This window comes from Podarcis cretensis (genome assembly GCF_951804945.1).
Source record: "Podarcis cretensis genome assembly, chromosome: 10".
Taxonomy (NCBI): Eukaryota; Metazoa; Chordata; class Lepidosauria; order Squamata; family Lacertidae; genus Podarcis; species Podarcis cretensis.
Window position 1 is genome coordinate 71,967,768 of NC_137179.1, and position 12,385 is coordinate 71,980,152.

The following is a 12,385-nucleotide window of genomic DNA, read 5'->3' on the forward strand; positions in this document are numbered from 1 at the left end:
CCGGGGAATCCTCTGCAGTGAATTCTGGGAGAAATGTGCAAGATTTTCTAGCAGATAAAATGATGTAGAAAGTCTTCTTTGAGCATTCTCAGAACTACCATATTTTGATCAGGGGGAAACTGGTATGTCCTCTGTACCAAATTATTTTGGGAGTCTGGTACTGACACCCACAGTGATTTTGAGAGGTCTCTTTTGTGTTTGAGGCTGTGCCAACTCTCCACAAACTAATGCGCCCCATATATTTTGGACTACTTCCCTGAGAATTGGCCATGCTTGCTGGGGCTGATGAGAGTAGGTTGGGAAAGACTGCTAAATGCCATTTTTGACATACAGAGTGACACCACCCCTCCCCATAAAGTTTGTATCTATATCACATAAGACTGACTTGGAGTAAATGTTTTTATTTGAGTTGAACCTATTTCCAAGTAAGCATGTTCAGGGTTGCAACCACTTCACATATTATAGGTATAGAATCTTTGTATCACTGACCCATTTTGTATGCATGCTAAATCTGAAGCATTTGACTAGTTACATATATGGGTAGCGCAGTTAGAGCATGGTGCTGATCATGCCAAGGTTGCAGGTTCGATCCCCATATGCGACAGCTGCATATTCCTGTATGGCAGGGGTTGGGCTAGATCAGGCTTCGTCAGCCTCAGCCCTCCAGATGTTTTGGCCTACAACACCCATGATCCTTAGCTAGCAGGACCAGTGGTCAGGGATGATGGGAATTGTAGTTTCAAAACATCTGGAGGGCCAAAGTTGAGGAAGCCTGGACTAGATGATCCTTGCGCTCCCTTCCAACTCTACAATTCTGTCGCTCTATAGGATATTCTATGGGCATATAACTTGTGGAATGAATCCATTACGCAGGTCTTTAATCTTAATACCTGCATCCTGTATTTTTATTGTCATTAGTCTATTGCTGAATCAAAAAAATAGTGTCTGACATTTAGTACAATAGAGGTTTTGGAATTCTTGTTATATCTTAACAAGGAATCAACATGTCCCTTTTCCATTTGCAAAATGAACACACCCATGCTAACTGGCCGTGTAATCCCATGCATATTTACTCAGAAGTAAGTCATCATGTTTTTACTGAGGGTTTTTACTGCAGGGTTAACATGCATAGAATTGCAGTCCAAGGCAGAAGCCCAGAGACCTAGACATTGTAATGTCTGTGGAAGTTTCATATAAATATTTTATTTTTCCTTATCTTACCATATGGTGATGTCAAAGTATATATGTTTTTTTAACACACTAGTGTTTGCTTTGGTATGCTTTTCATTAAAAAAAAAACCAACTAGCAATGAAATTGTATGTGTTCATTGTTAGCATATAAACAGTATTAGGGTAGTGTGATGGGACAATGAGCTACTTGTGCGTAAAAGGATTAGTCCCTCGGAGTTTGCTTAACGTAGCAAAGCTCTGCCTTGAGCGGAGCCCCTGGACATGGCTCCGTTAGTCACTGGTAGAATCCGACAGTGGGCGCTTGCGGAAACGTTTCCAGCATAAAAGCTGCTTGACGGAAACGCGTCTCCTAGATTCCCTGCGTGACAGCTTCCGGCGAGGGGTGGGGGTCGCTAAAGGGAGCCTTGATACCTCCTCACTGTTCTCGCTGGAAGTGTCCCAGAGCCTCCCCTCCGACTTCCTGTCCCTGGAAGCTCCTGCTCCCCCCCTACTGGTTCCCTCTTCTGCTGCTGAATCTCTTCTATCCTCCTGGAGCCCTCCCACCACCTGTTCTTCCGATGGCAGTTCCCTGACATCCACCTCCCCTCCAGGCCCCCCTCTATCCCCTCCCGCCTCCCCTTCTACAGGCGGTGAGGCTGGAAAGCCTCGGAAGGAACTCTCCTCGTCCTCAGAGGATTCAAACACTTCTAGCCACTGCCTCCCATTTCCTTCCCCGTCTTCCTCTTCTTCGTCGGAGTATGCCGCCTCCTCACTCCCTGACTCTGGGAACCCTTCAAACACCCCTTCCTCATCAGTGGTTCCGAAGTATTCCCTCCTAAATCGCTCCATCGGCTGCGGTTTTCTTGGGAAACGCTGATGGAACGTTTCTATCAGAACCTCGTTGTGGACTTCTTCCACCGGTACCCACGTGTTTTCTGACTCTTCCTCCCCCTCCCATTCTACCAAGTATTCCACCCGATTCCCCTTCCACCTGGAATCAATTATTCCTGCCACTTCCATGTTGCGTTCTCTCTCTTCAATGACAGGTGTTTGGGTGACCCCCCTCTCACTTTCCCCCCACTCCCGTCCCTCTCGGTACGGTGACAGTAATGATCTGTGAAATACAGGGTGCAATTTCATGTGACTGGGCAATCTAAGTTTGAAGGCTACTGGGTTCACCTGTTGTACGACCTCAAAGGGTCCCAACCGTTTGGGTCTCAATTTCTTACACCCTCCCTTAAACGGCAGTCCTTGGGTGGATAGCCACACCCGGTTTCCCACCCTTATGGTTTCACCTTCCCTCCTATTTCTGTCTGCTTGTTTCTTATATGCTTCTTTGGCTTTCTCCAAGTTGAGTTGGAGCTGCCGGTGGATCGCTTCCATTTCTTCCACAAAGCGTTCCGCTGCTGGTACACTCCAGTGCTCCCCTCCTTCTGCTGGGAAGGCTCGAGGGTGACACCCATAATTGGCCAGAAAGGGACTCATCCCTGTGGACACGTTTTCCGCGTTGTTGTAGGCAAATTCTGCCAGAGGTAACTTATCTACCCAATCAGTTTCTCTGTCTTTTACATAACACCTCAGATATTGTTGCAAAACCCCGTTTGCCCTTTCTGCTTGCCCATTTGTTTCTGGGTGCCTGGCGGTGGAAAAACTTACCTCCACATGCAACAAGCTCATTAGTTTCCTCCAGAACCTGGAAGTAAATTGTTTCCCTCTGTCGCTCAAAACCCTCAAGGGGGCGCCATGCAACCTGAAAATATGCTTCACAAACAACCTTGCGGTTTCTTCCGCTGTGACTGCATGTGAACAAGCTATAAAGTGGCACATCTTAGTTAGTAGATCTACTACCACCATGACCGCGGTTTTCCCTTTGGATCTCGGTAGATCGGTCATAAAATCTATGGATACCATCTCCCATGGCCTTTCTGGGGTGGGTAAGGGTTCTAATAACCCTGCTGGCGCCAACCTCTCTCCCTTTGCTCTTTGGCACCTGTCGCATCCCCTGACATACTCCCGCACGTCTTCCCTCACCTTGGGCCACCAAAACTCCCTGGTAACCAACCACATGGTCTTGTGCTGTCCGAAGTGCCCCGCCGTGGGGCTGTCATGCAACTGTTTGAGCACCCGCCCTCTTAGTTCCCCATCTGGTATGTAGAGTGCCCCTTTGTAATATAGTTTTCCGTTCTTTTCCTCAAAACCCCCTGTGTTCTCACCTGTCTCCCTGAGTTCCCTAAGCTTTTCTTGGGCATATTCATCGTTCTCAATACCCTCTACCAGTTCTCTTTGCCCCACCAATGCCGCCCCACAAACCCAGTGGTCCTCCGAGATGATATGTCTTTCTTCCGCCGCTCCTTCCCCCTCTAAGTACTCAGGTTTTCTGGAGAGAGCGTCCGCTCTGACATTCTCTGCCCCTGGCACGTAGCGAATTTCAAAATTGAACTTGGAGAACTCTTGCGCCCATCTTACTTGTCTCTGGTTCAATACTCGGGCTGTCCTCCAGTATTCTAGATTTTTGTGGTCAGTCCGCACTTGAACCTTGTGTTGCGCCCCAATCAACAGGTGTCTCCATCTCTTGAACGCTTCATGGATGGCGAGTAATTCTCTGTCGTACACGGTATAGTTCCTCTCGGATTTGTTCAATTTCCTCGAGAAGAAGGCACACGGTCTCCATTCTGACGTATCCTGTCCCGGCTGTAGGAGTACGGCGCCCACCGCTCTGTCAGACGCGTCGGTTTCCACCCTCATCGGCTGCTGCAGATCCACGTGTAAAAGTTGTTCTTCCGAAGCAAACGCCCTCTTTAAACTTTCGAATGCTCGCTGCGCTTCTTCCGTCCAGACAAATTTCTTCTTACTGCTGAGACAATCCGTGATGGGGGCTGTTAAGTGGGCAAAGTTCTTGATGAACTTCCGATAGAAGTTTCCGAACCCCAAAAACCTTTGCACATCTTTCTTAGATTTCGGTGGCCTCCATTCCAGTACCGCTTGCACCTTGCTAGGATCCATGGCCAGCCCCTTGTCTGACAACCGGTACCCTAGGAATTCCACCTCCCTGGTGTGAAACTGACACTTCTCCAGTTTCACCCACAGCTGGTTTTCTTGCAGTTTGCTCAGTACCTCTCGTACATCTCGCACATGCTGCTCTTCATCCTCTGAGTACACCAGTACATCATCTAAGAACGCAGCGCAGTTCTTGTAAAGCAATGGTCCTAGGACGTGATTCATGAATGATTGAAATACTGCTGATCCCCCCTGGAGGCCGAAAGGCATAACGCAGTACTCAAAGGCCCCCAAGGGGGTGAACATAGTGGTTTTCCACTCATCTCCCTTTCTCATACGTATCAGGTTATACGCCCCCCTCAGGTCCAGCTTGGTAAAAATCTTCCCTTTTCTCACCCGGGTCAGAATGTCATCAATTCTGGGCATAGGGAAAGTCACGGGTTCGGACACTGCGTTTAGGGCCCGGAAGTCCACAATCAATCTTGGTTTGTCTGAATTTTTTTTGTCCACAAAGAACACTGGGCTACCCCCCAGCGCTCGTGACTCTCTGATGAACCCACGCTTGAGGTTTTTGTCAATAAACTCCCTTAACTCCTGCATCTCCCTGTCTGACATTGCATACACCTTGCCCACTGGCAATTGTGCTCCTGGGAGTAAGTTGATTTGGCAGTCAAAGGGTCTGTGCGGGGGTAGTTTATCTGCTTCCCTTTCGCTGAAGACGTTGGCAAAATCTGCATATTGTCGTGGTACCCTACCTTGATCCGTTGCTTCTATCTTTGCTAACGTGGCCTGGGTACCTACTTGGCCCCCCTTTTCCGTGCAGTGTCCCATACAATGTGCTGACCCAAAGGAAACCACTCTCTGATGCCATCCCACAAGCGGATCATGCAGCGCTAGCCAGCTCATCCCCAAAATGATGGGCGCTCCTCCCAAAGTGGCTATATTAAACGCTATCAGTTCCGTGTGTCTTGCCACCCTCATTGTCATGGGGACAGTCTGCTGGTTAACTTCTCCTCCCAACAGCGCCCTCCCATCAATCGTGGTCACCTGCAGGGGATTTTTTAAAGGGATGGTTTGTATCTGGTGTGCGGCTGCAAACTCCTTACTCATAAAGTTGCAGGAGCTGCCTGAGTCTAATAGCGCCTTAACTTGTAGAGGGTGTCCGTTTGCCAGCTCTAACAACACCTCTATTACTAGCGCTGGTTTTGGCGGTTCCGGCGTGGGCACATTCACTGATCCTTGGCCTGGCTGCTGTGCCCTGATGGTCCCAGCCAGGCGTTGGCTTTTACTGACTCCTTAGCCCCCTCCGCCTCCTCCCCAACAGCTCCCACCATTCCTTGCCATTCCTTTCTCTGCGGACAAACCCTGGCAAAGTGACCTGGCTGTTGGCAGAGAAAACATTTCTTGGCGCCTTTCCCCTCCTTCTTCCGCCCTTCGCTGGGGTTTGAAACTGCGCGCGCGCGCGCTGTTCCGATTTCCATCGGCTCTGCTGGCTGGGAAGGCTGCTCTGGAATCTCTGGAATGCGGAAATCCCTCCAACGCTCCTCTTTCCCTTCCCGCTTCTCCAGGGCTCTGGCTTCCTGGCATGCTCCTATGGCCAGCGCAGATTTAGTCAAATGGTCCATAGACTCTGCCCTGGGCGCCCGGGAAAGTTCATCTTTTACTGCCGAAGATAATCCTTCTTCGAACAGCATTTGTATCGGTTCCGCAGACAAATCCCAATTTAATTTATGGATCAACATGGTGAACTCAGTCCAGTACTCACGGACAGATCGGTTCCCTTGCTTACACGCCATTAACTGTCTGTGCGCCACTCCCTGCTCAATCTCACTGGAGAACATCAGATCCATGGCGCGAAAAAACTTCCTTGTGTCCTTTAGGACCTCGTTATTGGCTGCCATCAGGGGCCGCACCCAGTCTCTCGCCCCTTTTTCTAGATGGCCAATCACAAATCCCACCCTCGATTCCTCATCAGGAAAATCATCAAACTGCAGATTAAGGGCATATTGCATTTCTGTCCTAAAGGCTTGGTAGTTCCTGGGATCACCCCCAAATTTCTGCACCAGTCCCGGCACCTTCCTTGAGACTTGGGTGGCTTTTCCCTTCTCTGCATCTTGAGCCCTCCTCTCCTCCAGCCTAGCCGTTTGCAGGGCTAACTGCATCTCCAACATCCTGTACCTTTCTTCCAGGCTTGGAACGGCTGCAGCTGCTTCCCCTTCTCCAGCTCTGGTTGGGTTGCTCATGATGCCTCTCCTTGCACAAGCGCTTTCAGAGACTGTCGGATTGCTGTGATGGGACAATGAGCTACTTGTGCGTAAAAGGATTAGTCCCTCGGAGTTTGCTTAACGTAGCAAAGCTCTGCCTTGAGCGGAGCCCCTGGACATGGCTCCATTAGTCACTGGTAGAATCCGACAGTGGGCGCTTGCGGAAACGTTTCCAGCATAAAAGCTGCTTGACGGAAACGCGTCTCCTAGATTCCCTGCGTGACAGCTTCCGGCGAGGGGTGGGGGTCGCTAAAGGGAGCCTTGATACCTCCTCACTGTTCTCGCTGGAAGTGTCCCAGAGCCTCCCCTCCGACTTCCTGTCCCTGGAAGCTCCTGCTCCCCCCCTACTGGTTCCCTCTTCTGCTGCTGAATCTCTTCTATCCTCCTGGAGCCCTCCCACCACCTGTTCTTCCGATGGCAGTTCCCTGACAGGTAGACTTTGACTAGTTACATATATGGGTAGCGCAGTTAGAGCATGGTGCTGATCATGCCAAGGTTGCAGGTTCGATCCCCATATGCAACAGCTGCATATTCCTGTATGGCAGGGGTTGGGCTAGATCAGCCTTCGTCAGCCTCAGCCCTCCAGATGTTTTGGCCTACAACTCCCATGATCCCTAGCTAGCAGGACCAGTGGTCAGGGATGATGGGAATTGTAGTTTCAAAACATCTGGAGGGCCGAGGTTGAGGAAGCCTGGACTAGATGATCCTTGCGCTCCCTTCCAACTCTACAATTCTGTCGCTCTATAGGATATTCTATGGGCATATGACTTGTGGAATGAATCCATTACGCAGGTCTTTAATCTTTCCCTGCTAAAACTATCAAGGTTAGAAGTAGCCTTTTGAGAGCTTCTCACAGTGAATAATATTTCCTCCTCCTCCATCATTGTGGAGGTCGTTCACTTCCCCCTGTGAAGCAACATTTCAGGAAATATTGTGAAAATGTTATGCTGTTGTTTGTCTATGTACCCTCCAGGCCTCATTTCACCAGACCCCGCCTCCAATGTAAGGATACAAATCGTTCCTACTTTTATTTTATGACTCTTCCTACCTCAGACCAACTGATTCTTCAAAAATGGTGATTGCTGCCGAATCTTACTGTAGAATGTGCTGCTCACAAAGAGGATACTGTCTCCTGATCTTTTTCTTGACAGTGGAAAAAATTATTGGCCTCTCTGAATGACCATCTAGAACAGAAGTTCCCTGTCTCCTAAGTTCTTCCTGCAATCTTTGGTTAAGGAACTTCTTCCTTCAAGTTTCCTTAGATACACTTTCCTATCGGAAGGGCAGAAACAGATTTCAATCTTAGATCCCTAGATTTATTGCCTATTCAATCATAAAAAGAAAATGTTAAAATTAAATTCTGACCTGAAAACTACGGAAGGGACTGCATTGAATTGTTTTCTCATGAACTGGGGACAGGGATTGTAAAACTTAATTTACTATCTTGGAAAAAATATTCAAGGGTTGGATTTTTTTTTCTTAGTTCAATATTTGTTTGGTTTGCTGACACCTCTCAGAGGCTTAAAAACTCTATTACTGAATCATCTGATGTTTATTAAGAACAATATAGTGTTAGACACAATGAACAATGTGTAACACCAAAACATGTGATCAGGAGAACTTTATCACACATAGCTGGCACCAGAGGGAGGGCATGCAGCGCCTCAAACAAGGAGCTCGCCCCTCACTCACCCCCCATTTCTGAACTCTTGTCCTTAATATTTGCTGTTATTTTTCTTTCTCACCCACCTGGAAATGGACTTTGCCTCTTCTGTTTTCCCCAGAAATGTTGTTCTTGTGTTACCAGAACCTTTCCACAATACCTGCATCCTGTATTTTTATTGTCATTAGTCTATAGGATATTCTATGGGCATATGACTTGTGGAATGAATCCATTACGCAAGTCTTTAATCTTAATACCTGCATCCTGTATTTTTATTGTCATTAGTCTATTGCTGAATCAAAAAAATAGTGTCTGACATTTAGTACAATAGAGGTTTTGGAATTCTTGTTATATCTTAACAAGGAATCAACATGTCCCTTTTCCATTTGCAAAATGAACACACCCATGCCTTGTAATCCCATGCATATTTACTCAGAAGTAAGTCATCATGTTTTTACTGAGGGTTTTTACTGCAGGGTTAACATGCATAGAATTGCAGTCCAAGGCGGAAGTTCAGAGACCTAGACGTTGTAATGTCTGTGGAAGTTTCATATGAATATTTTATTTTTCCTTATCTTACCATATGGTGATGTCAAAGGCTGTTATTGTTACTTATGTAATTATATTTTTCACTGAGGCAAGCAAAGTACTGCAATAAAATGTGTTTTCAAGTGCGATGGCTCTTTCCTGTTCACTGCCAACTACATTTTATCTCCAAGGCCTCAGTACTAAGTGATAATTAGACGCTTTTCTGTTGGCTAGCACTCTTTTCTTATCCTTGATCCTTGATCCTTGATCACTGATTTTTTATTTTTCATTTTTACTGGAGAAAGTGTCAGCCCAATACATTTTTCAGTCAGAAGTGGAGTTCAAAAGGTACCCATCACGATTTTTGCTATACCCCGGGGCGGATCTACTATGAAACTAATAAAGCTTAAACTTTAGGGTCCATAATCCTGGAGGGGCCCCAGAAGCAACTTTAGTTCACATTGCTTTAAAATGTTGGGTTTAGGAGACCCAATTTGATTTGCATGAGTCAATTTGATATTTTTTGTTATTGTCTGTATTTCAACAATACCAGCGTTTGAGAGTCAGTAGCACAGATGTTGTAAAGGTGTGGTGATCGGTCGTGGAACAACTTCGCTGAAGTGGTTACCCAGGTCTCGATGCTGGTTGCAAAAATGTAGGTCCGCCACTGGCTGTACCCTTCGGATACAAATTCCTGCCTTCATCCTTTACCCCGACCTCCATTGTGCTGCCTGAAGGATGGCCTCTGAATGGAGACAACAAGAAAGTGGGGGACAGAGAATGAGAAAAAATCCGGCAGGTTCAAGGAAAGGAAAGTTTGGCTGAAATTTGCAGGAATGAGGGTGGGGGGCAAGAAAAGTCTTCCTGTTTTTCATTTGTTAAACTTTGGAAGGTATGCAGATTGAGTGGTGGAGAAAGCTGATGAAATGAAAGCTTATTTTTAAATTAATAATAAAAATACAAAGGTGTCATCCAGAGAGGCATATTTGAATCATATTTTGTAATTCTTTCAAAGATAATATCAGAACTGCAATTTGTTGTGTATTTTGCCAAACACACATTGTATCAAAGGCAACTCAGGTGTTCTCTATGTTATTATACAGAGAACACCTGAGTTGCCTTTGATACAATGTGTGATACAATGTATTGCTAAATACAAAACCTGGGGATTGAGTTCATTTGTGAAGAGAAGAGAGTCAAAACTAACGAGAGGATAAGTCAAGGAGAAGATCAGTTATTCTCTTTTTGCAACTGTATTACAATCTTCTTAGTTTTCACCTTACATCGTTTTTAGGCAATTCCAGTTCCCGAATCAGTTCACACAGTGCAGAATAGTTCCCTGAATCAGTAATGCCACAGGATATTGTAAAACCCAAATTTCATGGCATTTAGATCGAGTTACTACTCGACCTATGTAAAGGAAATGATACTTTTGCCTAGTTTTCTTAAAAAGGAAAACACAGTGAGTCAGACTCAGATTCACTCTGTGTGTGTGTGTGTGTGTGTGTGTGTGTCCCAATACAGCTGGTCAGATGGCACACATTTTGGAAAATGGCACATTACCAGCTTTGGGTATCTTGTGATAGTGACTTATGCCCCTGGTATGTAGCGTTGCAATGCATGTTGTAAAACTTTTATATTGCAAAACTATACATTCCTGACAAAAGGCCACATTGATCATCATTTTAATGGTTCCTGTACCTTTGCCATGTACCTTTATGCAGCCATGCATATTTTGCACAGTAGTTACTGCAAATCTGAATAAAAATCAAAGTGATACAGTACCTATTTGTGCTTGCTTTGACTGGTAATGCATGAGAATTGTCAAACTGTTAACCTCTATTAAAACTGCTAGCTAAGGTCTGGTGCCAGTTTAAACTTTCCTGTAACTACGGTATGTTTATTTGTTAGCAGTGCTGGTTTATGTTGGGTAAGAAGGAAATAAAATAATTATTCACGTAGAAAACCATCTGGGGTGGGGTGGCTTTCTAGTTTATTGCATAGAATGCCACATATACATATACCATCAGAGAACAAGTTAATTCCTTTGAGGCCAAAGTGGCTGACCTAGAGAAGCTGAGATAAGATTGGCTGGTGGATGTGATAACTGCATCCCACTCTCAGGTTGACAGCTCTCCTGTTCCTACGGCAACAGAGGGCCTCAATCTAAGGAAGGAGGAAATGTTCCCGGCGATTGAGAATGAATTCAAGGAAAAGAGGGTGTGATGTAGGTGACTTCAGTTACCCTCACATAGACTGGGTACATCTATGTTCTATGAGTCTTTGATTCTGTGTCCCAGTCACAACAAAGAAGTACAATTTCTAGATACCCTAAACAGTTACCCTAGATACCCTAGATCAGTTTGTCATGGAGCTGACCAGAGGGGCAGTGACACTGAACTTATATGGTGCCAATGAACTGGTGCAAGATGTAAAAGTTTATTAACTGATTTGGAACGGTGACCACAGCGCTATCAAATTCTATATATATGTAAATAGACAATTGCCAAGAAAATCCAACCCCATCACATTTGACTTCAAACGAGGAAACTTCCAAAAGATGAGGAAACTGGTTAAAAAGGAAGTTGAAAGGAAAAGTCAGGAAGGTCAAATCTCTCTAAAAGGCTTAAAAGTTGTTTAAAACCACAGTATTAGAAGCTCTGCTAGAATGTATGTCACAGATCAGGAAGGGTAAAACCAGGGTCATGAGGTTGCAAATGTGAATGAGCAGAATCTAAACAGCTGGTGGAGTCAATAAGGTTTCCTTTAGAAAGCTGAAGGTTTTCCACTGGAAGAATGAGGAACGGAGACAAATAGTGGTGGCATGAGTTGAAGTTCTTATTGACAAAATGAAAAATGATAACTTGCCATGTCTGGACGAGATTGACCTGGAATATTTTAAAGAATTCCAATATGAAATTGCTGATCTTCTATCAGAAATATGTAACTTGTGCCTAAGATCAGCCACCGGGCTTGAAAACAGGAAAGCAGCCAATATTACATCAATTTTAAAAATGAAATTCAGAGCGGATCCGAGAAATTACATACTGGTCTAATTTGAATATCTTGGAAATAAATTTCACAAATGGAAGAGCAAATTCTCACACGCTTCCATGACAAGGGGGAAACTGCACTGGAATTGAAGTTTAAGAATTTTGTATTTTAAAATGGTAGCTAATAGTACTTGAGTGTTGAAAATGATATAAAATTCCTTCCAAGAGGATTAGCTCAATATTGAGATCTCAGCAATGAGAACCTAATTTTTCATATACTGAAGCTTTAAACCACAAGTTGTGAAACAAATCATCCCAGGCATGTAATCATTTCTGAGTGTTGCTTGATACAGTGAAAAGTTTCAATTTGTTTTCACGTTAGAGAAAAGTGTTGCCTGATTCTTTTCCTAATAATTATTCAAGTAAATTCATAATTGTCACTCTTACATTTCTTAGTTGTTTTATGATGGAAAAATCCCTGGAACCAGAATGGCTGAACTGAAGGCAAAGTATACTGTTCTGCATGATACCCTAGTAAGGTAGGCTTTCTAGACCTTTCTGTATGTAATGTGAGTATTTATTTCTAGTGATTAAATATTTGTGCTAATTATGTGTTTGTAACTCAGCAAGAAAAATAAAATAAAATATACTGAGAAAAACTGTTCAAATTAAAAAATGGGGGGGGGGGGGGACAAAGAGTGTGTTTCTGTTCACTATTTCTACCATCATTCCGAAGTTAGGTCTTCTGGAAAAGCCGGGAAACACTGTGT

General features: G+C 44.9%; 1 protein-coding gene across 1 annotated transcript in view; it reads left to right on the forward strand.

The window, feature by feature from the left end:
• Positions 1 to 12,385, forward strand: part of CCDC146 (coiled-coil domain containing 146) — a 70,216-nt gene that overhangs the window by 26,013 nt on the left and 31,818 nt on the right. Inside the window, exon 3 of the mRNA XM_079993596.1 lies at positions 12,072 to 12,154. Within this exon, the coding sequence (XP_079849722.1) occupies positions 12,072 to 12,154 (83 nt within the window). The remainder of the gene's footprint in view (positions 1 to 12,071; positions 12,155 to 12,385) is intronic.